This window comes from Anoplopoma fimbria, chromosome 12 (genome assembly GCF_027596085.1).
Source record: "Anoplopoma fimbria isolate UVic2021 breed Golden Eagle Sablefish chromosome 12, Afim_UVic_2022, whole genome shotgun sequence".
In the NCBI taxonomy this organism is placed as follows: Eukaryota; Metazoa; Chordata; class Actinopteri; order Perciformes; family Anoplopomatidae; genus Anoplopoma; species Anoplopoma fimbria.
Window position 1 is genome coordinate 11,491,254 of NC_072460.1, and position 27,501 is coordinate 11,518,754.

At 43.3% G+C, this 27,501-nt stretch overlaps 1 protein-coding gene across 1 annotated transcript in view; it reads right to left on the bottom strand.

The window, feature by feature from the left end:
• rerea (arginine-glutamic acid dipeptide (RE) repeats a) overlaps positions 1-27,501 on the bottom strand; it is a 98,556-nt gene that overhangs the window by 21,841 nt on the left and 49,214 nt on the right. Inside the window, 7 exon segments of the mRNA XM_054608924.1 lie at positions 5,204-5,302; positions 6,141-6,240; positions 6,590-6,714; positions 7,601-7,649; positions 12,886-12,990; positions 14,605-14,701; positions 16,532-16,637. Of these exon segments, the coding sequence (XP_054464899.1) occupies positions 5,204-5,302; positions 6,141-6,240; positions 6,590-6,714; positions 7,601-7,649; positions 12,886-12,990; positions 14,605-14,701; positions 16,532-16,637 (681 nt within the window).

The following is a 27,501-nucleotide window of genomic DNA, read 5'->3' on the forward strand; positions in this document are numbered from 1 at the left end:
ACCGGGGCGCAGGCGCACACATGAAACATAATCCCAGCTAAATGTCATTCCATTACAACACTGACGCAAGACTGTCCAACGGCAAACAAAGACACTCTCACTCAATATGGAGTCATTATACTTGACTTGTTGTTAAAAGCTGACCTTTTAAAGCCTGCGGTGCATAAACCCGGAGGGCAGAGGACAATCAGTCTGTTAGCCAAAACCAAAAGGGAAAAAACCCACTGCTGTCTGCTATGATATATCAGCTAGTAAAAAGATTGGCCATGGTGCACAGAGAGGAAATCACAACATGCTTGAAGAAGAGAGGGGAGACCGCAATGACAGACACTATCCACATCCTCTGTGCACTGACACTATACATATAGAAAACATCTATGTTTAGAAAAATGTATTTGGATGTCAAAGGAGATTTAAGCTTCAATAAGAAATCCTCCTTTAATAAAAACTACGAGAAAATACTTTGTATTCACCACATAAGCAAAAACTAAGATATTCTTGAAACCTTTAGCAGGCAAAGTAACATCCTCTGCTGCCTGTAGCTCGCACTGACACAAAAGGTGACAGGAAATTCCAGCACACACCCATCCTGCTATTTAGTTACTAAACAACCCCTAAAAAGCATTGCTGGCACTCTACCATAAGGGCGGTAGAATAAACTGTTGACACTAAATCTTTGCTGTGGCAGACAGAGCTCCCTCTGCAGACGAGAACCGCCGAAGTAAAGCTGCTCATCTAACTTTAATATAATCTGCTGCCTGCAGCAGGGGAAGCAAAGGCGGCATGTTGTGTTTTATCCGCCCGCGGAGTTTTTGGTTGAGCAGTGTGTCTAATGCCTGTAGGCTTTTTGTTCGTCCACTGGGGGGCCTCTACTCCTGCCTCTCCCCCCTCCTCCTCCCTTCCCCTTCCACCTCTGTGCTGTCGGAGGCCCGCTCCAGTCATCCATCAGCTGAAGACAGAACCGGAGATAAGCCGCGGCGGCACAGTGCAGCTGGCTGAGGAACAGACCTGCCGCCCCACAGCCGCCATAGATCAGCCGCTCTGTCTCTGACATGGAGACGCTCGGCCCGACTGCTGCTGCTGCGTTTTATTGTTTATGTGGCACCTCCTGTTGGCCGATGCATTATTAGCACCACTTATTTACATTTAGGAATGACAGCAGCTTCATGAGGGGAGACAATTTCATTATATCGAGTTTTGCGAGTGCAAGAATCCTTTGATGACCTTCAGCCCGTCTGCAGGTGAAGGTACAACGTAACACAGAGTATCTAAATAAATAACTTGTAGAATAGAATATATCTATTTGATGCTTTAGATTTAGGCAAATTATAGTTTAAGATCGCTTTAGGTGGGACAACAGAGAAAACCAATGCATCAGAGGCTAGGTGATTTATTAATTTAAGGTTTAATATTTGTGTGAGTTACTAGATATTTTGATTTGTTGTATACATTATATTTAAATGCATTTGTGGTCATTTCAGTTTTTTGCATTTTCTTTTATCACAGTTTATCAATTAACTGAACACAGTAAATGTGTTCAGGAAACTGTATCTTTAGAAAAAGAAAATTCATAATCCTTTCAATAAAAATAAGGGGTAGTGTAAACAGAGGTGTACGAGTCGGGTTCTAATGACATCTGTGTGTATAACACATTTTACAATTATAGAATAAATAATGGAAAATGGAGTTTTCATAAAAAAAAGTCTAAAAAACACAATAGAGATGCCTCTGTACTGTGTAGCTTCTTGGTTTTCCAGTGCTGTCTGTTCAACTGATAAATAATCACATCATCAATATTAACTTAGAAAAACTTGATCCACAACTTTATTTCATAACGTGAAACATGTGCAAGCATTTAAACCTTAGACTTGCATTCATAGTTGTGCAGAGTGTTCGCAGTAACCAGCTGTAGCAGAGGAGTCACCCAAAACTCCTCTGCAAAGTCATTTTCCATCTGTAAGAGGATTTGTTTCTTATCTAATAAGTTGCTAATCATATCCTGTCAGCTAATTGTGGTTTCATGCTGTTCAACAAGTGGTTATTTAGATAGGATAACTACTCAGTGTTGTAATATTATTGCTATAATAAGGCATCAGTGGAGAAACCTTGAATGGCAACAAAACAAGACAAACTGTCTGCTTTTCACTTGAAGAGCTTTTTGTTACTGTTTTATAAGAGTTCTTTTTTTGCCGCTGATTCTATTGCACAATCAAAGACTGGGAAATGAGTGGGCAGTAAGCACTGAGTTGGCTTCTGATAACACAAATAAAGAAGTGTTGTGGTGGGATTGCATATCTCAGTATTCCACGTCTGCCCTTAATAACAGATTGCATTCCCCTTTTCTCTGTGAATAAATTAACCACTGCTACCCTCAACAGCTACAAGGAGATGAGACAACACAGTAAATGTTTCTAATGAAATATTTGTGGTTTTATATTTAAATCATTTTAGAACATTTGAGATTTCCCTTTGGTGTAATCTTATCACTTTAGTGATGCATTAACAGTTTGAGTGGTGCTCACATCAAGGTGATGGATTTTGAATTTCTTATAGTTGTAATAATAATAATCTCACAATGAGAATGTGTTCAGGGGTCGACTGCATCACATCCCACTGAAGTGAAATTATTTTCTGTGCCAGTGAGAAGAGAATAAAATTTCAAAACAAACACTCCTCTGCGTCGTAACTTCCTCCATCACAGTAATGAAACGTCTCGCAAATGATCATGGCAGTGGTCTTATCTCTCTGTGGGAGGTGTGTGGGGAAAAATGTATAAATATTTCTATATGGTTAGGGATTGAAATGAGGATCAGGACTATGTGCTTTATGGCAGCAGCTGCAAACGGAGAGAAGAGAGGTGGAGCGGGGCAGGAGAAGTCAAAGGGGGGAGGGGAGGGTGACAAGTGACCCTGCAGACAGGCGGATTCTGTCATTTCAGCGCCCGCCGCTGTCACTTTTGTTCACATCTCTAAAGGAATGCAGGGGTGGGGTGAAAAAAGAGCAGGCAGGAATAATGAAGCTCGTCCTGGAGGAGGGGATGAGAGGGAAGAGGAGAGGCGGAGGAAGGGGTGATGAATAAATGAGGAGCAGGCTAGTTTCTGTGAGTGTGTCAGGGTCGGAGCTACATTTACACCTGTCCCTCAAGGCTGCAGCGCTGAAAAGGCACAATTGGTGATCAGATCACTGAGAGTCATGTCCTTGGCCAGCCAGAGACGAGCTGCTGCCTCTCCAGACTGTGGACACTGTGGGACAGGTGGAGCACTAAAGCCCTGCTGACCGCCTCCACCCAGACACAAAACACACCCGCCAGTGAGCACAGTGTACTGGACTCCCAGACAGCTCCTCCACTTCAGTTACACAATGCTGTCTGAACATGACGAAACTGCTCTGTGAGAGTGTGGATGGAGCTGCCTTGACCCGGGTTGGATAAATAATTGAATGGGCCAAGGACTCAGGGATGAGCAATAAAACATTGTTATTGTCTATAATTTAAATATTATTGTGAGAATACGATCATAGCTGTTAACTTTAGCTACATTTGTTTCTTAGCTCGTTATAAAGGTTTTTGTTTTACATGTTTTAAGATTTGTATTTGCTGTAATATAACAATGGAACACAGGTCATTGCATTTAACATGAATTTGATCATTTATATAAAATTTGTATACATTTGCTATGTTGTGGTTTACAGGCTAGAGCAATAAATCGTCCAGGCCAATATACTGACGGTGTATGAACTGTCTGATGGCAGATAATTAACAAGAAATTTAAGTACAGAAATGCTAAACTAGGTTATAGTTATTTAGATGGATACATAGTTTTAAATAGTTTGTCCAGCAGAGAGCACTGAGGTATATTTTTATACTGTAAAAAGTTCAGATCAGTATGTGATCTGGGCACAATTCTATAGAAAAACAAATGTGAGGGATCTGCATCAAGACTGCCAATATAGCGTTATGAGATTTTTCCACATATCAATATCGGTATCGTCACTCAGAAAATATTGGGGTAAATCATTACGGATGAATAACACTGTAAACAACATTTTCTCTAATTAAAAAGAGCCAAAAGTGAATTGCTGAAGTGATCGCTTAATTATCTGAATTGAGTTATTCACAGCTCCTACTGTTAAGCCCCTACTGTGCTTCTTTGACAAGTGGTCTGTGTTAGAGCTGTTGTGGTGGAGCGTGGCAATAAAGCCTCCCACCATCACACCTGGTCCCCTCTCTGATCATCTTCACAGAGCAGTTAAGCTTGACGCCAGCAAGCGTACATAAATGAAGGCAAACTCATAACTAGTCCACAAAAGGATGGCTGATATAATTTGTTGTGATTCGCTGCGGTCCTGCCGTGAGCTCTGTTTTTTATTCAAATGTGCCCATCATGTTCAATTACAAAACAAATACACGCATTCACTTCCAGTGGATCCGATTGGCTGGATTCAAAAGCTCAACAAAAGACTGCCAAGCTTCAGCATTACTAATCAATATCAAAGTGGGAAAAAAAGGATGATTCACAGAGGAGGAAAAACTAACAGAGAAGAATTTGTAATGGTGGAGCGTTGTGTTTCCCCAAGATCTTCAGTCAGCTGTGTTATCTTTCAAAGGGAGTGTGTGCACAAACATCTAGTGCAGTGTGTCACAGAGCATCGAAGCAAAAGCAGCAGCTCTCAGTTGTTTTGACACGGCGTTATCCGGCACTGTTATTCCTCCTTCCTACCTGTTCATGTTGTGGTGTATGATCGGGGAGAAGGGCTGCCATTTTCTGAATCTAGCACTTCAACAGCTGTGGTGAAATTCACATCTAAATTCAAATGGAGGCTAACATTACGAGCCCTCAATCTTTTTCCCCTTTGCAGACTTCCACACTCAGGATTTTTTTCTGTGGGTGATAAACAGGATGCAGCTGCTCTTGGCCCTCGGAGGAGCTGGAAACTGACGAGTGTTTTTACTGATGTCTTGTGAGACTGGGCCAAGAGCCCTGCTTTAACTCTCTCTCAACAGCTCCCTCTAAAGACTCAAACCGAGCTCTAGCAGACACCAGGTACCCACACAAGAAATACTAATATCACGTAAACTATTCGATACCCTGAAATAACAAAATTCTATTTGGTGTGTGCGCCGACTCGTATCTTTTAAATAACCATTCTTTAAGCAGGATATCTTTGTTGATGCATTTCCAAATTAAAAGTACTGTGCACTTACCACTTCATCCTCAGACCAGCACTTCTCTATCAGTTTGGGTACAGGCTTCTTAACCAGACGCTGGAGAGCTTTTCCTGCATCATAGCTGCTCTCGTGAAGCTGAGGACAATCACAACAATTATTAATTATTAAGCCTTTATTAGTCCCACAATGGGGAAATTATTTCTCTGCATTTAACCCATCCCGGAGGAGCAGTGGGCTGCAATGAAGCGCCCGGCCAAAATGTCAGCTTATAGTTTTGATATATGCAGTGATTAAATGAACATTCACTAAGATGCCAACTTTTTATGCAGTGGCATTTTAAGCTGTACTGACACATTTTATTGAGCCGATTTGTATTACAAACTGATTTTACATCGAGGAAAGGCTGAACCTTTTACTTGAGACTTTAGAGCATCAGAGGAAATGCTGTGCAAAGAGAAGCAAGAACCAGCCTGGAAATAAACAACACAGCGACAAAGGCAATCGCCGTGCAGCTTTAAGCCCTGTGTCACATTGGATTGGGTGAAACAGGCAGCACATTAGCTCTTCCTCTGAGAATAAACAAGCATTTCTCATTGGAATTGCAAATAGAGAGGAAGGTCGAGAGACAATGACCTGCCCGCTATGTTAATTTTCCAGTTTATAGAGTCGGAATATAAATGCCCTGTTTATGATGATTCTAATCTCTTTTCTTGTGCTTGATTCCTCGGTATTCATTGTCAATGTGACAGACAAATCTCTCATTACGCCCTAATGTATTGTAAACCTCTCAGGGTGGGTTTACTACAGGCGGCTACTCTACTGGCTCAGGGCCGTATCATTGCCCATCACTGCACAGCTGCATAGTAGCTCAAATAACATTCGAACCACTGCAATTGAAAATATTTAACGTTTTTTTTTCTCTTCTATTACATGAACTTGGTTTTAGTGTTAGACTTGTTGCATGGCTACTTACAGTGTTAAGTGCGTTTAATGTAGTGTCATCTCGAGAGGCTGCTAAACACCCGTCTTCTGTTGAGCCTCCGTCGCACATCCCTGCAAAGGCAGCCATGCTCCTGGGGACACAACACATATAAATCAGCATTAAAACAGTCACATACACACGATTTTTATATATATATTTATATACACATAATTACACAAATGCAACACAATATGTGTCTTTGCAAAGCTGGTGAGCTCGTCTATATTACAAGTATTAACTTTGAAGAAGTTTCTACAACACTACTATATTTGAAAGTAATGAACTTGAACTACGGTTTGATCAATACAGCAAGGACAAAAGGGATAGTTTGGGGTCACATAGTTTTGAAATAACTATCTTTAACTATCTTCCCTTGAACTTGTAGGTTAGACCTTGCAGCCCTGCCAGATCTGAACTCCTGTCTCTCTCTCTGGGCTCACCTTGCGGCTCTGAGGTACATGAGAAGATCACAGTCATTGACCCCTGGCATCCAGACCAGCTCCTCATTCTCGGTCACGGCCTGGCCACCAGGAGAAGGGAAAGGCTGCAGCTCGGGGAGCTTGGCCTAATTAGGTCCAGGGAGAAAGGAGAAGGAGAGGGACAGATGGTGTCACACTACAAATAGCAAGCAAGCTTGAACAAAATATCAGCTTTCAACCTCCTGTCATCATCTTTTCACTGAGCGGCGGGGTGGGGACAGCGAGGACAAGTTACAGCCACAGTGATTCAATATCTTAACACAACACAGAACGACAGTACTCAGATGACTTTCTTTTTTTATAAAGATGGAGCAGATCCTTCCCGGTAACATAAATAACTTCCTTTAGTTTTTACAAGTCTTCACAGTTATTACACAAGGTTACAGCTCAGTTTCACGGCAGTTAAGGCTGGCAGATGCAAACGTTACAGTTAATGATCATGCAAACTAAATGCAAAATTTTATGTAAATTGCACATATCCCGTTTAAAGGATCGTGACTCCACCAGGGTTTATTAAAGAAAGTGTCATATATCCTATACTGGGATCACGACTTGATAAAATTGCCGTTTTATTTTTGTTTTAACATTAAGATAGAAAGTTTTAGATGTGCTGCATTTAACACAATTATCCATCTGGCGGGAATAGCACTGCAGCGAAAAACAAACTGGCATGTTATTATCAACTGCTTTAAATATTTTGTGGGAGAAATTGTGGTTAAGCAGAATGGCAAGAAGTTTCATTATGCTACCACATCTTAAATGACAAGCGATACCGTGAATCAGACTAAATGGCATTTATTTGGTAAGAGAAGAGTTGTTAGATTTTGGCTAATTTGTCATGAACTCCCCACATCCAAACTATTTTGTAACAAAGAGGCTGCAAGCTGTTCTCAACGTGGAGAAAAACTCTCATCAACACCAAAGAAATCTCTCAAGTCAACAGCTGTCGATGTGTGCTGTACAATGACTTACTTGGTGACTGGGTCCCACTCGGATTTCCCCTTGTGTGCTGTTTAGTCGCCTGAGAAGAGACAAAGAGCAGATTGAAACAAAATATTTACTTGGCAACATTTCAAAGCTAGCTGAAGGAAATCTGTCGGCATTGTGCCTGTTGAATCAGCTAAACAACTGCACACAAACTACAAAGTCACAACTGGGTACCATGACTGACTGAAGGTTCAAAAGAAAATGTCAGAAACTAACAATACACGACCCGGGCAAGATCAAATACAGAGCTAGGGGACAAGATCTGTGTTTTCTATTGTGGGAGTCTTCACAGGTATGAGAGAAACACACACAATGTTTTATTCTGAGAAGCAAATAAAGATTTCAGGAGAATATTATTGGGTTGACTGCTCACAGCAAGCTGAGCTGAGCTCATATATAGGTCTGATATTGTGGATGCAGCAATAAAACAGACTCCCCTAAAAGGAGGAGGTGGGGGAGGAGCTGGCTCTGGATATGCAGGGCGAGCGCCTCTGAAAACGGCTGCCGGTACAAATGTTGGTAGCCATAGCAACTGCAATTTAATAATAGTGTTCCGAAACCTCCAGCTGCAGTGGATTAAAGAAAATGACAAGATGTTCCTTTTGAAAAGCCTTTCCCTCTGTTGCCTAGGTAACAGCGCCAATTTTCATACAGGCGAGCGCAGGGCGGCCCAGAATCTGTCAGCGTGATTTGCACCCAGAGAAGCTCGCACTCCATCACAGAGACCTGGCGGAAACCGGAGAGGCCACAGCCCTCTGGTCTCTTTACAGCCGTCCAGCCACAAAACACTACGACGGGTACATATTTGACCTGACTCCCCCTCTTCCCTTCTTAAACAGACCTCCACCTCCTCTCAGACGGGAGAGAGCGATTAGAGGAGTAATCCATACTGTTGTGAACTATGGCTGACAGAAACACTGGCACGGACGATATCAGCACAGGCCAAAAAAACTGAATATCAGCTGCAGTAAATGACCCCAGGCCTGCCAGGACCGTCTGCCTCTCCAGAACATGTCGAAATACTTAAGTTAATTTTGTTACAAACATTCTCAGCGGATAAGACAAATAAAATATAAAGCAACCAGAATTTGGCAGACTGAAAACCTGCAGCGATGAATAGCACTGATAAAGATAAAATATGGTGGTTCATTCTCAGCGGATAAGACAAATAAAATATAAAGCAACCAGAATTTGGCAGACTGAAAACCTGCAGCGATGAATAGCACTGATAAAGATAAAATATGGTGGTTTCCTGCGTCATCAGCACTTAAGATTAGATTTCTAAAAGGTTGGATAACAATTTCATAACAATCCGTACTTCAAGCAGTGATTTATGCCATTTTGACACTGAAAGTTAGGAAAATGCTATTACTAGTGGTAGCGCAGAACTAGTAATAACTATTGGTTTGCTTGGATTTATTAGAAATGAACGAATTATAGAACACAGAAATTCAAATCCTGCTTTTTACAATTAAAGAATGTCTCATTGCATTTACTTGCATAGAGATACATTTTATATCTACAATGCGGAATGGTTATAACAAATGCATATCTGCATGCAGTCTGCTAATTTAAAGTGAATGTGAATCACGTTTCTGTTCCTAGTGAGGAAAAAGTTTCACAAATGTGTTCTTGACAATGTGCAGTTGGCCAGGTCTGTTTGGCAGGAGGCTGTAAGGATGACAAACGAGGACCTGTGCACCAGAATAAGAACGACGTCTGAGGACAATCATGTTTTACTCCAGCAAATCCTGAGAGCCGACGGCCGACATTCAGATGGAATGCTGCACAGGTCCTGAGAGAGGAGGCAGAATACAGATGTATCGCGGCAGGAAGCTCCAAGGAGCTTCCATTATGACTGCAGGTATATTTGAATTACACACGGGATAAAAAACAAATATGGCTCTAAAAGTTTTAACAATATATGTTCAGCAAAAATACCCATATTCATAGTTTATATTCCAGGAGACATATCTGAAGAAAGAACGGATTCAGAAGCTAGTGTTTAAAATGTTCTGATTATAAGAAAGGCAAACATCAAGCATTACATTACAGTTATTAGTTATAATACTGACTTCTAGTATTAATGTTTCTTTTTTTCGCTAATAAGCTGCACAAAGCCTGTTGCCTAGCACAATAAACAATGTCAAACATGCCCAGTTGATATACACATCAAGTCTTACCAAATAATGACCGGCTTACTTATTAAACCCAAACAACAACGTGACAGTCTGGTCAGCTCTGTGTGTATGTGTGCAATCAAGGATAGCCCCGCCCCCTCCATCAATTCCAGCCAATCGCGGCGCGAGTCTGTGGCACACTGACATAATTGCTGCACAGCAATAACAAGACCCAACTAGATGGGTATTTAACTAACACGACGAGCCGCGTGCACGCATCGCAGCTGGTCGCAGCGGTGTGCAGAGTTGTCAGAGCTTTGTGTGCAGAGCGGCACCGCTCCGCGCGCCATGTCGTCCCGATTGTAAACAGGAGAGCTGCAAAATGGAGCCAGCGTACCGTTAGCCTATACGGGCCGGATTATAGCCGTCATATAGAGCATACTGCGCGCACATGTATGAGCCGAATACCAGCGGATGCATCGAAAAACCATGCATGCACCTGGACTTTGAAGGTAACACACACACAAGGCTGTGATACAACCGCATTTTCCATTATTGCGGCGCAAACGCGTAACGGTGTGTGTGCTCTGCCATGACAGCCTGTGTGCTCAACAGCATCCGATTCTCCGTCTACCGACACAATGTGCACGCGCTCCCCGACCAAACACAGCCGGTTAACACAATGACAGTGATGTGGACATCACACGGGAGAAATGCGACCCGCGAAAACGAGACAACACTCGCGCAGGCAACTAAAAACGGCAGGAGAAAGCAGGAGAATAGGACCGCAGACCTACCTCCGGGGACTGAACAGATCGTCCATCTCTGACATCGAGCCCTGAGGTCTGCTGGTGACGCTGTGTGTGTACTGCGCGGTGGGATTGACTCCTCTCCACCTATTCTAGGTGCTCAAAATGGAGAAGCACGCATTCGCTCCGGAGAGGTATTCACTGAGCTTGTGCTGTGACCTCAGCCTGCACGTACAGCGTCGCGAGCTCGGCTCGCTCCTCTATAGACGCTACTGAGCATGTGCTGCGACCTCACACAAGCTCACGCACGCACAGACACACGCGGAGCGCAGACAGGCACGCATGCACGACACGGAATTCATCTCTCCTCGTATGTCTGCGCCATAATAAACAAGAGGGAAATTGCAAGGCTGCAGACAGCCCGCTCAGAATACCAAACGAGCGGAGCGGAGGAGGGGGAGGGGGAGGGAGACTGAAAAGGGCCCCTAAAGGAGGGGGTTCCCAACTGGCAACCCTCGGTGCCAATAACAAGGACAGCCGTCACAGCAACGCGTGAGACCCCCCAAACACCAGCAGTGATAACTATCACAAACAACAACTTTGCTTGAGCACTTAAATGAAATCAACGACTCATCATGAACAATAAACCAACCAGCATGTCCCACAAGTCATTTAGACATATATTTCCTTTTGGGAATATGTTTGTCATCTATATAAACATAAATGATACAAAGGTAAATAATGACATATAAATGATGAGTTAAAATTGTTAAATGTTCAAATTAAGTTGGAAAAAATATATGCATAGCTATGTCACATTTACTTCTAGCACTAAAATGTTTATCTACTGTACTTTGTATTTAAACAAAATATCTGCTGCTGTGTACACTCCCCATCAGTTGGTCTTCAGAGTTCTTGACACTTATTAATCGTTTCACAATGCTGCCAGCTGAGCAGGTGTAGCAACAATGTATCAAAATTGTATTTTAAATCAAAAGTACATTTACAACACCAACATCACAACTGTGGGGAGACGTTGTTGTTAACGGTGTAATAGTGAATGTATTTAAAATACACAAGAAAGCATACAGTAGCAAACTAAAATGTAAAACTATAGCACTACAGTCATATTAAATTGCATTGATAACCATAAAACCTAATTGTTATTATCATTATAATTATTGATAATAACAATTTACAGCAGACATTTTAACTTGTCATAGCAGGAAGAGTACAGGTGTTACTTATAACTGTTAATACTATTAACAATGAGTCAGTTCCCACTGACACAGCATGCACAATACCAAGATCCTGAAACTGAGGCGGCTAAATAAAATTCTGTCATAATCATTTTTAACACACACCTGTGATTTTCATACTGTCACAAGTCGAGATGTCTTCATGCCTCAAATCAAACAAAAGACTCAAAATACCATTGATAAGCTTTTCGTAGATTGTTTCATTTTAATCTTAATGATGGTAAAAAAAAGATAACGCCCCAAGAATTAGAAGACCATGGGGGTTTCTGGGGCTCATTTCCCATAATTTGATCACATTAGGACCATTCTTTGTGCACTGATAACACTGACATCAGTAATGAGCAGAACGCATCATTAGATAAAACACAAAGCAAAAAGCTTTTGTGTACTAAAACTGAGAAAAATCACTGGTTCATCTCCTGTCCTAAACTATGCATACATTTGAATATTTTTGATGATACTGCTGTGTGATAAAAACAAAAACAAATACCTGAATATTTTTGACTCAATATTTTGATATCTATAACTTGATGGAGTTTTGAATATGCCTGCTGATGCCGTCAAACACCATTTTATTCTACTCAGGATGTGTTAAATGGTAATTTTGGTAATATTACTGCTTTATTACTAATATACTGCTCAGCTGTAACTAAAAGCTATTATCTTATATGCAATTCAATTGAACCTACCATAGACTTTTAATTTAGATCAGAAATAATTAGCAAGTAAGTCAAATGGACGGATAATGTTATGTCTTTGATTTTTCTATTTTGATAATCAATTATTTTATTTGAGTCATTATTCAACTAATAATTTAATAACGCTAAATAATACTCAGTTACAGCATTTCAACCTCAAGCTGCTTTTCATTGTCTTATTTGATAGTAACTGAATATTTGCGGGTTTTGGGGTTGTTAATCTGAAAAGAACAAGGGAATTCGATGACATCATTTTGGGTTTAAGAGATTGTAATGGACATTTTCTGACAATTTTTAGACACAAAAAAAATAAATTGATTAATGGAGAATAATTGTTGGTTTGCAGCCCCATTTGAACTAAAATGGACCCAGCATTTGTGACCCTGTGGGAGGATTAAGAAGGAGACTGTATCAGTGGAATTGTCATGACAGAAAGCTCCTCACCTGGTCTCGGGGTTATATCCGAGGATATAGAAAAAGGAGTCGATGCGGGCTTTGAACTCCCTGGCAGCAAAAATGTCGGAGAAATGGGAAATGTTGCATTTCCCCCTGTGAGAGAGAAGACAGCCTTTATTAGACAAAAACAACTGACATGACAAAATGATAGCCGAGCGGGAGCAGACACGGGCCTAATTAGAAGCTGTGGGGGTGTTCATCTATCGGAGGTGACAAATACAGCAGCAGGTATATAGCGCCTGTCAGTGCCTGCTGACTTTGCGGTGAGACATCAAGCTCTGGCTACTGGAACCATAAACACCAGCTGAACATGTCAGTCCTGCCTCCTCCACTGCAGCTGAGGCAAGGGAGACAGACGCTGCAGAGATCTGGACAGGAATTCAACCTGTCACCTTCCTTTCCTCCCGACACGATTACCCCCAAACAAGCCGAGAGGGCCGAGACTCTGACCACATCTTGATACCATTTCCTGTTTCAAGCACCCTGGTGTCTGGCTCTATCTAAATAACAGATACCCCCAACATGTGGAGCTGGGCTGCCTCGTAGAGAAACAGTATCTTTCTCCCTCTGAAAAGATTAAAAGGCGCTAAGCAGGGCCGGCTTCGGAGAGCTGTGGCATTACAGCATCCCACCGGAATTCCCTCCCGTTTATCTAAAGCCTGGAAAATGAGTCAAATCAAAGGGTGCTGTGTGTAGGAGAAGTTGCAGCTAATTTGCCCTGAAATCAGTGGTTTTCTGGGAGACGTGGCTTTGACTGCCAGCCCCTGTGCGGCTCACAGATGGTTTTGGTTAAAGAAAAAGGGGAAGTGCGAGAGGTGGTCAGACAGGAATGAATGAAGAGGCAGAGGCAGAACACAGAATGAAAACAGAGTAACTCATTTCAGACCAAGAAAATGAGTTCGCCTGTATTCCTTTTTCCTGACTCCCAGCATAGAGAGAGTGACTGCCACCATTTACTCTCTCAGGTCATGTTCTGACAGGCGTGTGTATGTGGGAGTAGATGAACAGCCATTTCAATCAGTGTTTTTATGGAAAACAGCTTGATGCACATGTCTCATTTATGGCTTTGCATCTTTTCACACATGGACTATTTATACAGCACCTGTTCACAGCATTAAAGCTTGTTATATCATTTTAAATCAATGGCAACATGCTGGGATTTCTTTTAATGTTGGTTCATGGACAGCTGATAGCAGTTATGTAGAATTATTACTATTTTGATGCCACTGCTCAGAAAAATACAGATACATTGTAGTAAAGAGTCATTGTTCTGTCTCCTGAATCTGGATCACAGTAGGCGAGTATTTTACAACAGTGTTGTATCTATTAAAACACAGATGCTAAATGTCATTAATCTGTTTGAGTATATAACAACATCCTTTAATTACAGGATTCATTTTTATAATAGCACAAAACGGGTGACAGAAACTATAATTTACATGAAGTACCTGACAGCCCAGCCCATATGGTAATAAAAATAAAAATATAGGTAAATAAGGATTTTGAATTGCAGAAGAACTGGGATTAACTGTTAACTCAAGAAAGCAAATGCAACAAAGCAACACAAATAAAAGCTGTGGCAGATGTACTGTGCTATAGAAGCATTGCAATTGCAGCAGCCGTCATGTTCCTGGATATTTAGTGGTGGACAAGCTCCCAGTCCCAGTGTGTGTGCATGTAGATATGTGTGTGTTCATGTTTGTTTACCTGAGAGCAGCAGCATGATAAGTGTCCACATAGTCAGAGATGAAGAGTTCTCGACTTCGGACCACTGGGTCTGTGATGACCAGCTCACGGCCAGAGTCTGGAGGAATGAAAACACAGTGGTACTGAGTACATATCTACATGATGATATATATATAATGCTAAAGACGACCCAACACATTCATCTATGGCAAAGAGGGAACAGAGATAAAGTAGCTTGAGTATATTAACTCACTAATTGAAATCATGAGCACAGTTCTGCGTAGGTAAAAAGTGCCTCTGCAGAGGTCATATTATGCCACATAATTCAATAAAGCCAATAAAGTGTGTTCCCCTGAGGAGAGGACCTAATGTTCAGTTCTCAAGTGAAATGAACCTTTTGGGGGGTTAAGACGCATCACCGACACCAAAGAGGGCTGACACTCGTCATTAACAAGTGACCGGAGTTGTGGCATGCTGTGGCCACAACCACACACCTCGTGACATCAATTCTAATAATCCAGAGTCTCTTCTGCATGGACAGACTGCAGATAGAGGAGCACTGAGCTGCATGATGCTGCTTCTGGAGGAAACAGCTTCAGTTATTTGCTTAATATCCTCCATGACAGACTCAAATAAAGCCTTCCCTGTGATACTTGGATTATTGTAGAAAGAGAAAACAGCATAGCACCCCGTTTCTTTAGTTATAGCTGTGACTGTATATGCATTTGTTCTCTGGTTACACAGCTGTTATACATTATATACACATGTATGTTGAGATGACTGTAATCTGTGTGGCAAACTGAGAAAAGTTCAGCCATAGGGGGAACTGTAGCTAATGAGAACAGCTAACTGCCAACAGGATCTGTCCACGTGTGTGTGCGTGGGGGTGTGTGTGTGTGTGTGTGTGTGTGTGTTTGTTTGTGTGTGTGTGTGTATGTTAAGAGTAAAACCTTTTTCTCTATACTGAGCTTGAATAGAAGCATTTTTAAGAGGAATATATACCTTTGAAAACTAAATACAAAGCTTAAATGAAACTGCAAGTATTTGTACATTTTGATACATACATACATACATACATACATACATACATACATACATACATACATACATACATACATACATACATACATACATACATACATACATACATACATACATACTTTTGGGACAATAATTTATGTCAAAAGGGTATTGGTAAAATAATAATGATGGATATAATTAACAAATCAACCAAACTTGTTGAGGAGAAGCTCACTCTCTTTAGAGATGTATATGTACACCTATGTGAGGGCTGTATTTATTCAGAGTTTGTTTTAAAATAATCTTAATTAAATTATTTAATTTTAAGAAATGTAATTAAAATTTCTTAATTTCATATGAAGAAAGAACAACAAAATATAATGGTATGTGGCTCAGCATAGGCTATTTTGTAAAATCCAATGACTTATTCAGTATCTGATTATATACTATATTACAAGTCAGTATTGAATCAGATTTTTCCTCCATGAGATTTCCTTGTCATCAGGATTTGATATTCAGCTGCTAAAAAAAGTGACTGTTTATGTTCCTGTAGATGTGTATGTGTTAAGAGTGTGGTGAGTCCACTGACACCGATGGTGTTTAGAGTGTGCTCAAAGGCCACATGACATTGCGGGTTATTAACACTTGACTGTGCCGCTGTCTGGCTTGAAGGAGCGTTACCCAGGGAACAGCACGGAGCCGAGGGATTGGCTCGGCTGCCTGGGACATCGTCTTCTGGTTTCTGTTTGAAATGCAATTCACAGCTAACTCTTATATCCCCCCCAACAGTCTGGAGAGATGAGGCGGGTGTGTGTGTTTGTGATACAGAGCGACTAAGTGTATTGACTTTCTGTGTGTGTGTGTGTGTGTGTGTACTGTATATATGCACATGTGTGGATGTGTTTCAATGAACAAAAGGCAGCCTCACCGTTCTCATTGTTGCGATCCTGCACCAGGTGCTGGTAGACAGAGTCGGGCACCTCTGACTGGCGGTAGTACCATTTCACATTCATCAGCAGATGGTCCCGTTTACTCTGCAACACAGAGAGACACAGAGCGAGTGAGCGGGAGACAAAGAGCGATCCCACGCTAAGATAAACAAGACATCATTTTGTTTGATTGCGACGTCACAAACAGGCCTCTTGGCAAACAGGGATGCTGTGCAGGCACACTGTTTATGACTCACGCAGGCTGATGCCAAAAAGCACACAGAGAGACCAAGTCAATTAAAAAGGGATTGCAGAGCATTTAGAGCCTTAATAAAGTAAACAGTGTGGAGACCCAGCATTGTGGAGAGAGAGGAACCATGGGGGGATGGATGAGTGTTCAATCCTCTGCCTTCTCATCACTTAATGACAATACTGTAATTAATAATAATAAAAAAATAAAAATATATAATATATATATATATATATATATATATATATATATAATAGGGCTTTTTAAATGTACTCATGAACAGGCACTGTATCCTTTTATAGTGCCTTGGTGCTGCCACCCACTGGGCTTTTGATAAAGTGCAAGTCAGCAAATGCTTGTACTCCCTTAGACGACCAGCAGGTGGCAGCACTGAGGTGAGAAGAAAGCTTTTCCAGGGCCAGTCAATGAAAAAACTGAAGCGGGAAAAGGGGGGGATGGAAGAAAATGGTAGAAACTGAGGCCAACGCTGAGGTGAGAGATGAAAAGGGCAAAATAGTGTTTTCATTTCATGTTATAAAATATTTATTGTGCATTCACACAAGCCCAACTGACCGTCACAGTGGTTTGAAAGAACATGAGAGAGAGAGAGACTGCCTGGCTGGGTGCTGGACTGCGACACTATCCTAGCCATTTTTATTAGGGGCTCTGCTACGCTGCACTGCACTAACCGACTGAGACACCTGCACCACCGCTGACACCACCCGCGGAGTAAAGGAGAAATGAGCATATGGAAAAATAGAAGAAGGGGAAAAAAAGTCTATGGTAATCGAAGACAGACAGTTTAACTTCCGCTCTTTTCAGGCTCTTAACTGTATCTCTGTGTGTGTGTGTGTGTGTGTGTGTGTGTGTGTGTGTTTGCAGGAACATGAGGTCAGAGTAAAGATATTTAAAGCCTTTAGAGTACATTGTTCAGTTGTGTCACTGGGGAGGAGGCTGAGCACACGCAGCCAAGCAAATCATCACCTCCCTAAACCCTCAAGCCCACCTCTGGTTTTCCCATTCTCTCCATTCCTTCCTCCTCTTCCTCCCTCCCTCCTTCTCCATCTTTCTCATTCCAACCCTCCTCTGTTTTTTCTTCCCCTCGTTCCTCCCTTTTCTTCCAACCTTGAGCCGGGAGGGGGGAAATGACTGAGTAAGTGAGCCTGGACGTGTTAAACAGCAGCTGGCACCGAGTCAGTCAGCTGCATTTACTGCTCTGGATGACTGTGTGAGTATACACGTAACATCGCACAAACACACACTTTGCTTGCGATTCAACGGAGAGCCATACTTATGGACGGCGACTCAGACCCCCGAGCACGTAGACCTAGACATACCTTGTGTGAAGAAATGTGTGCAATGACGTCATGTCATGTGTCTCCCCCCCCCGCAGTTAGCCCACCCATCCCAAACTCTTGTCTATCCAGTGTACAGACACTGTTGCCTTCTAGACTAACAGACTGCCTGCCACATCAGAACGAGTAGTTATCCGCTGCTTATACATAATTAATACTTTAAGGAGACCGTTAATGCTGCCAGTGTGCTACCTGAACATTTCATTTGCTGCCTGTAAAACCCAGAAATCAAAGGGATTTCAGAAAGCTGGAACATCGAGTCTGATGCAAAAACAGAGGAGCACCAGCAGGCGGAGAGAGGCAGACACATACACACACAGGTTTTACATCTTATTCATGAGCCTGCATTATTTTAAACCAACCGAACCAACCAAAGCACAGAGCGAACGTTACTTCAGCTATCATCAGTATCCTCGTCGCTACAAAGTAGCTGTCGCTCTCCCGAGCAGATTGCTGTTTAGAAGCTCACAGCGGCGTTAAGCCCTCTCAGGCAGAAGAGGGAGGGAGATGGAGAGAAAGACTGAGAGTGGAGCATATGGACCACGTAGTGGGAGTGAAGCATAGCTTTCAATTATCACAATTCTATAAACACACGGGGTGGAAAAATGAGCAGATAACACAAGGAGAAAATGAAGGGGAATGATAGACAGCTCAGACTCGCCATACAAAACTCCTCGCTGTATTGTCTTTCTATCTTTCTATTGTCCCCCCCCGCCATAGAAAATAACAGAGGGAACATATAAGAGGAACCACAATGCTGAATTGATTAGAGACATTCCACGCTGCCTGCAGGGAGCCGAGCCCCGCACAATGTCGGCCATCTTTGTCTGTCCTGCCAGAGGCTAAACATGGCCATGCCCTCCCTCCTCCTGGGCTCTAAACCCTGGGAATGTTGCTCACTGCGGAGAGGCCAAAAGACTTACTAACCCACTACAGAGGGGAAGAAAATGAAACAGGAGGAGAGAAAAAAGATATAGTGCAAGGGAGCAGAGCAAAGGAGACTGGGAGGGGGGGTTGAGGAGAGAGAAAGGATTGGATTAAGGTAGGAGGAGCAAGACCTTCTCATTTCCTCAGACTTAAAATTACAAGTATCCTCCTCCTGCTTTACTGAAACCCCCAGGGTACAAGGCTGCCCCCTTTATTCACTGAGGAGATATAAATCTGAGAGTCATGCTTTGGGGCCGAGCACAATGGTCCCCCTCCTCCCTCCAGTGGCTCAGCCCGGCCTCTGGCATTCTTGGGTACACTCATCAGACAGGGGCTGGATTATAGGAGGGCCCTCAAATGATTATATACTGGGAAATATTGTAAGAATTTAAAGTATATTTCTGGTTTGACAGTTATTTAAGTTTTTAGCAGCACACCACAATGGTTGTCCAGTTATGTTGTGACTCATGCTATTTGAGTTTTAATCTCCTATGAACTGGTTGCTCTTCCTTTTTGTCTTTTGTCTACACTATATTGTTTTTTATAAACCAAATCATTTTTATAATCTGTTTTCTTTAAACCTTATGATTGTGACTAGCCTGTTCTATTTTGCTGTGTTTGTAAAGCACTATGTGACTGGACTTTTATCTTTTTTTTTTTTTTTTTTTTTTTTATAAATTCAGATCATTATTATCATTGTAGAATAAATCCAAGATCACTATTAATAAAAAATAACAACCCAGTGCATTCATCACTGTTCTAAAAGCAGCCAAGACAAGCCGGGCATTGTGTGAGTCGGTTAATTCTCCCTCAGACTAGCTAAAGGTGGCTGGCCCCTTGGATCCATAATGGCTGTGCAGCTTTCTTTGTGTGGCTGCATGTGTGTGCAGTCAACTCTGGCGCTGGGGCCCCCGTGTACGACCACACCACCACAAAGACTTGAGGGAAAGAAGGAAATACAGAGGGCAGACTTTCCTTTTAACAAAAACAGGCTTTAGATTTGAAAAAAAGAAACCGGCTCTGTTAGGCGTACATGTAAAAGATGGAGTGAGTGCGGGATTAATTCCATGTTCTCAGCTAAGAGAGTGCGAAATCAATACAGTGCTTTTCATTTCAAAAACCAATGACAACACTAACACGGTTCTATGTTAGGGAGAGTGCAGAGCGGTAGCGGCGAGCCCCGGACTTTCTCCCACATCTTTTCTACTGTGGCCTTTACAACATGGTCATCGCCTTGCAGCCAAGCCGAGCTGTGACAAAACCAAGAGAACGTTGTTACAACCTGTAACCCTCAGACCTCATACCCTATACGTCCTCCTCCCCGCACTGTAACACTAGAGCTTTGCTTTAAACAAAACCAGACCCTCCTGCTCCCACACGACAGGCCCCTCAGTGCAACTCGTTAACAGGAAACCTCTGTTTATTTTCTCTGCTTTTCAAACACTCTCTTCTTCCTCTGCTAACCCTGTTAGTGCCCCCCCCCCCCCCTCCCTTTCCCTCACTGGTGACATCAGCAGCCAGGATCTATGACTTCCTTCAGGAGGTGTAGGCCAGAAGTAAGGAAGGAAATACAGATCCCAAACACACAGACAAAGGAGACAGCAGAGAGGAGGGGGGGGGTCAAACAGACAAGAGCAGCAGAGGCAGCTCAGTGTTAGCAAGGAATGTCAAGCAGTTCAGCTAGGCTAGCAGGCTGCCGAGCTAACAGATCAGTTAGCTAACGCCCCAGGGGCAAAGGGAAGGCTCATGTATGGTGGATCAGGGCTGGTGGTGTGACATTGACAGGCGGAGGCTCAAAAATGGCACGGAGGGAGGATTGTGGGAGTGTTCACCTCGCCAGCCACAAGGGGAGAGTAAGCACAACCCAAAGAACAAAAGGCTGATTGTGGCATTTGGAGGCAGAGATGGGATCTGGGAGGACTAATCTGCTGCTCCGACATGATAAGATTAGAGAGCGAAGGCAGGAAAAGCTGGATGGGAAGATCACACATACACTAGCATAAACACACACACACACAAAGATGATGGATCTGATTGGAAGGGTTTTCCACTCGGCTTTCTCTCTTCCTCATTTCCCTCCTTTTCTCTCCCTTATTTTCTCCTGCTCTCTCCGAGACAGAGATATCTGCCAGCACACCAGCACTCAATAAGCACTTCCATCTGGACAGAACAGAACACGCACACACTCAAAAACTGTGTGTGTGTGTGTGTGTGTGTGTGTGTGTGTGTGTGTGTGTGTGTGTGTGTGTGTGTGTGTGTGTGTGTGTGAGAACGTAAGCTGGCGAGCTACAAGAGATCTGCTGTGTTAAAGCAATCTACGACATCTCAGTGACTGACAAAGGAGGATGTTAAATAGAAATGCCAGCATGCTGTGTGAGCAAACACACACACATACAAGCCAATGTACTCACACACACACACACACACACACACACACACACACACACACACACACACACACACACACACACACACACACACACACACACACACACACACACACACACACACACACACACACAAATAACAGGCTTTCAGGATAAGCACCACTATTCTTCTCCCAACCTTGCAGTAAAGCGGGGCAGGCTGGGACTCTGTGTCAGAGGTAGGAAAAAGCACCTCTAAATCAGGCTGTCAGCGCCAGTAGCCGCAGGATTCCACTCTGCAATCCTCCTCTCCTTATGGGCTTCACAGTGAGCACTTTGCTACTTTAAAGGAAGGAAGGGTAACCTGCCCCTCAAGCCTCCTTCTCCAAGGAATATATATATAATAACACTAAACAAATGCTGATTACAATGTTTGTGAGGAGGAACGGCGCACTGCCTGCTTCCCCCGCCTGGCAACAAGAACAAATGGAGAGAGAGAGAGTGTGGGAGGCAGAGGGGGAGGGGGAAGGGTGGAGGTGAGGTGAGTCCCAGCTGTGGTGGCGGTGCTGGCAAGACCTTTGCGCCGTGCCTACACAGGGGTTTCTCTCTCTCTGCCTCTCTTTGGCTTGACCTCTTCGGATATTAAATGGGCGCCCTCTGCTTTGAACACACTGGGCCCATCTGTCAGCCCGGCTCCATATTGGATTGGATGAGCATTAGGCGTTTCAAAGTGGGCAGATTTGCTCTTGTTGCTGTCTCTCTCTGTGTGTGTGTGTGTGTGTGTGTGTGTGTGTGTGTGTGTGTGTGTGTGTGTGTGTGTGTGTGTGTGTGTGTTTGAACATGTGTGTGTGTGTGTGTGTGTGTGTGTGTGTGTGTGTGTGCCTTTGAACATGAGCGCCCACGCCTGCCTTAAATTAATTTACCCCTCTCCTTTAAGGAAACAAGCAGACATGCGTAAATGACTTTACGAGGGACTCACTAGTTTGCACAGATTGACAACATCTGAGGATGTTAACAGGTCGCCCTGTCATCCATGAAAAAGAAGGGGGGATGGTTCGGAGACGGAGAAATAAAAGAGAAGAAGGGTTGAGTCACGCGGAAACTCACAGATGATACTAATTAGGACTTGAGTGCTGAGGGCCACTACTGGTGGATCACACTGCCAACCACAGGAACACTTTACACACTGGAGAGTCACAAGCACCACACATGACTGCTACATGTGAGGCCTGTGTTTCACCCCCATGCTGATAACAAGCAGGGCTAATTGCACAAGTCTTCGCTTCATCTCTGCTGTATTTCAATTGTGTCCCAGTGGGAGGAAGTAAATGAATGGCAGAAATGTTAAGAAATGTTTTTGCGTTGACCACGTTGCGCTCCATCTGGAGACAGAGTGTGGCAGGAAGAATTGAAAATCATCCTTCGCTGCACGCTCCATAAAATAGCCAGGCTGTGTCCAACTTAAATATTTGTCTTTGCCTCCAACACTCATCTGCTGCACGCCGAGTTCTAGCCAAGAAATCTAAGGCGATTTAAGTGATGGTACGAAGAGCAGCACCATGAAAGGCAAAAAGGAGAGAGGGGATATAAAAAAAATTACATCCGCTTATGATGATCATTATCTGCAGACCACAGGCACGGAGCACCAGGGACCTGACAACAACTTGCGTTCAGTGATTTAGGCTACGCACAAATAAACAGGCACTTCTTTTTTCACCCCCTTTCTCTTGTCTTGAGAACACAGACCGAAATCCTTGCAGCACGAGCAGGGTATGGACTAGAATGCAGATCCAAGTGAGACTTCAAACGTAGGCTGTGCGAGGACAGATGGAGGCTGTTAGGAGAGCTCATATCTGGGTGTTCAGATCATAATACTGACTTTATTTCTCAAGCCCTCCCTCTCAGCCAGACGTACAGTTATAGCCTGCCAGAAAACATTGTCATTTCTGCCTTCAGCCTTTCATTTAGCCGCTTCAAAGCCGTCTCGCTTTGATACCTGGCTTCCTCTGCGTGTAAGTGTGTTTGCCAGTGTGTGTTTGCATCTAGCCTGGGATGTTCTCTTGAGAGCGGAGACTTGTCTGGTCTCAAGGTAATACCCATGAGTCAGGACTCGAAAGTAAGACGCAGTCACACACACCAGAAGACTGAGGAATGCTGGTTGTTTTTTTGGACGACACAGGCTTCCTTTGTGTTGCACACAGAGTGTTTTCAACAGCCCGGTGTTTTGTTTGGAAGGTCGTTTGCCTGTGATCCATTGTGTTAGCGTTGCCTTGTTAGCATAGCCGGGAGAGCTAATGAGACATCTTAGTAATACTGACTGGACAACTGCTGTGGAGGAAGAGAGGGGGGACTGCTCACTGAGAGGGTTGAGCAGAAAGGATATGAATATTAGGCTGAGTGTGTGTGCGTGTGCATGTGTGTCATATTGGACGGCTGCCCAGCGAGCTAATCCAGACTCTGCTTGTGTGTACATATGTGTGTGTATAAGAATATCAGCAGGGCATGGCAGAGAAGGAGATGTGGGCTGATTGAGGGCTTTAATGGAAGACAGGAAATGAGAAGGCTTGCCTCAGCCAATGCTAATCAGCACACACACACACACAGATTTAACTTTCAGGCTTATACGTGTAGGTTAATGCAAAGCAAATAAGATATAGTATATGTGTGAGGAGGGTGGGCAGGTTGTGTGTGTGTGTGTGTGTGTGTGTGTAGAGCAACTCAGTCAACAACTCACTGGGGAGTCAGAAAGGTGTTTTCCATTTGAAGATGTGTGCCACTTTAAAGACTGTTGGGTGTGTGTGTGTGTGTGTGTGTGTGTGTGTGTGTGTGTGTGCGCGCTCCGAGAGGAATGATAGAACAGTGTGTATCTATGTGTGTATTTCTGAGATGCTTTGGAGGTCTTCCCTATGGAAGAGCAGCTGTCAGACTATGAGAAGTGTGTCTAGGGGGAGTGTGTGTGAGAGTGACAAAGATACAGAGAAATCCAGAGGCTTCTTTACGTGTGTGTGTGTGTGTGTGTTGCTCTGTATGGTCAGCACACATCGATACACAGCTAATAGGAATATTTATGATCCTTCTAACACACACACACACACACACACACACGCCTAAGCTCATTTGAGCATACACATACATACATGCAACGGCTTCTTTCTAAGAAGACACACACACGCACGCACGCACGCACGCGCCCAGGAGAGACAGGAGTGGTGACACACAGTCTGAGATGGAGGCAAATAGGAAGAGAGGAAGAGGGCAAGCATGCAAAGGCAGATCTTAACTCTGCGTGTGTGAAACCGGACGGACAGCATTGCAGATGGCCTTGACGAGCTGGTATCACCATGAGCTCAACCAGTGGTGATTGTATTGTATGCTTCTGAAGATATCCATCTCTCTGTCTCTCCACTCTCTCCTCCCTATCTCTGCGTCTGAAGGTGACCTTGCCTGTCTGCCAGTCTCCAGTGCTGACACCGGCCCTATCAGTGATACATCATGTAAGCTGTGTATCAGCCAGATGCCGCACAAGCTGAGCAGTGGGTGGTCTGTCAGGCACGCTTGCTTTGTACAATATGCAAATAATCACATGCAAATTACCTACCAATGTGTGCGATGAAATATCGGTGTTGATGCAAATGCGGTAGGCTATCGGATGTGTGTCGTAAACAAAAGATTTTGAGTTACAGGCCTTTTTCACCAAATACAGTTACAGCTCACAAAATCAAAAGGCTACTCACAACGACTGTAGTCTGAATGCTGGAGAAGAATGTGATAATAACACGTGTGCACGCGCACACACACACACACACACACACACACACACACACACACACACGCACGCACACAGGGGCCAGAAGCTTTAAGCAGCCTCCTGCTGTGCTGCAACAAGAGATGTATTGTAGACAACACAGCTGCAATAACAAGGCTGGCCCACTGCTAGAAGGAGTTGTGCTGCATGACTCCCAGTCTAGACCGGGAATAACAGCCGCCATATTGTAACATTAACATAGATGGAGTTTTATTTGACATGTGCTTAGTCTGACCTGAAACAGCATTTTCTGGAACATTTTGCTTCCTTAATTCAATCAATTCAAATTGATGGTTAAGGTTGAACTGTTCACATCTCTGTGATAGTATCATTGATTGAAATTTTCATGTATTCCTCCTACGCAAATAACTCACCACTAGAGGCTTAACAGTTCCCAGTGCATAAATATCAAAGGAATGTTTTGCCTTTTGTTTCGCTTTAACTGTCAAGTGGGTGTATGGTATAAAATGACAAGGTAATGAGGCAAAAAAATGTAAACTTAAATAATCTGATTTGAAAAACAACAAAAATGCACGCAAACCACTGTGTTTTAATGAGATATAACTGATTAATGTGGTGTAAGAGCAAAATAAAAGGTGTGGGAATGTATAAATTATTACATTTAGTAAGGCAGAAACAATGAAACACCATGCAGACCCTGGTTATATGAACTGACCGGACATGCTGTGAACACGACTGCTATTGGCATGTGGAACAAAAGACCTTTAGACACTCTTGCAGGCATTCTGTCGAGACTTTAAGCACACGCTGATGTCCTCCATAATTTAATATGATGCATTTTAGTTTTGCATGTCATTAATTCCTTCACGGCTTGAAAGTAGCAGAGTGAAGAAGGTAATGTAAAATTGATCCATAATAACCTTTCCTTCATTTCATTCTGTATTCTTTGTTTTGTTTACAATACTGACAATATACCAAGAGAACACTTAGCTGACAACATTTTGGATCTATAGGTGACAAATAGAAAATATCATGTCTTGATTTTTAATCCCTGCTAATTAAAACTGCAACCCCTTGCAATTTATATGCTGCTCACTTCCAAAACTGAAACACAATAAAATACACATGGTTAAGTAAACGATCGCTCACTAATGCAGAACATGGGAAAACATGGGTTTTATGATGAGCTCACATGACACATTGTTTATCGTTCACACACTCACACACACACAGATACAGATACAGCATCCACCAAGAGATAGAGAGAGCGCGTAGACAAAGAGGCTGAACAACACACCAACATCTCTACTCTCTGCTACAGAAGCACATCAAAGCCTTCTCCGCCCATTTATCTGTGTGTGTGCCTGTAAATCAGAAGGCATACTTTGAACACGCGCACACACACAAACACACGTACGCACATGCAGGCTCGGACTGCATTTGCTTTGTGCAGCAGCATCCAGGGCTGGGCAGGAGAGGTAAAGGATTTTGCTGTAGACGGGGGAATTACTTGCCTCAGCTCACTCTGTCAGGGAGGAGAGGGAGGGGGGGGGACTGTTTACCCGCAGTGAGTGAGAGAAAGAATGAAGGAAAGAAAAAAGAAAAGACAGCGAGGTCACTGCTGAGTCTGAAACAGTGCTTTCTTCTCTGCAAGTCACCTTTTGCTTCACTTTCACCCTTCACTTGCCCCTGCTGCCATCATTGAAAAGTGACACACACACACACACACACACACACACACACACACACACACACACACACACACACACACACACACACACACACACACACACACACACACACACACACACACACACACACACACACACACACACACACACACACACACACACCTCCTGTCTTTAAGAAATGTCTGTAAGCTGTGTTAGATAAGAGGCCAGGTCAATGTAATTAGTTGTAACAGCATGTTCAGGGCAACATACTTCAAACAGGAAGAGTGGAATAAATGCACCAACACATTTAGAAAGCCACTAAGAGGAAAACCAAGGAATGCACCCACACACATACAGATGATCTGTGCATCCCAGTGTGACCATATGGTTTGGCGGGGACTTCATAGCGACCACAGAGGAAGTGTCCGTTTACAGTGTACAGTTCAGCTGCCCGCCATCACATCCTGTCTCCCAGCTCTAAACGGCTATGCAAAGCCTGCACAGCTCAGCCCAGTCACGGCTTTGAAGTTAAATCAAGCAGAAAGGAGACACAGTTCACCATACCATGCAATCAGCATCAGCATGAGATTTGGTACCGTGCACACAACCTTTAAACGACAAAGCACCGTGGG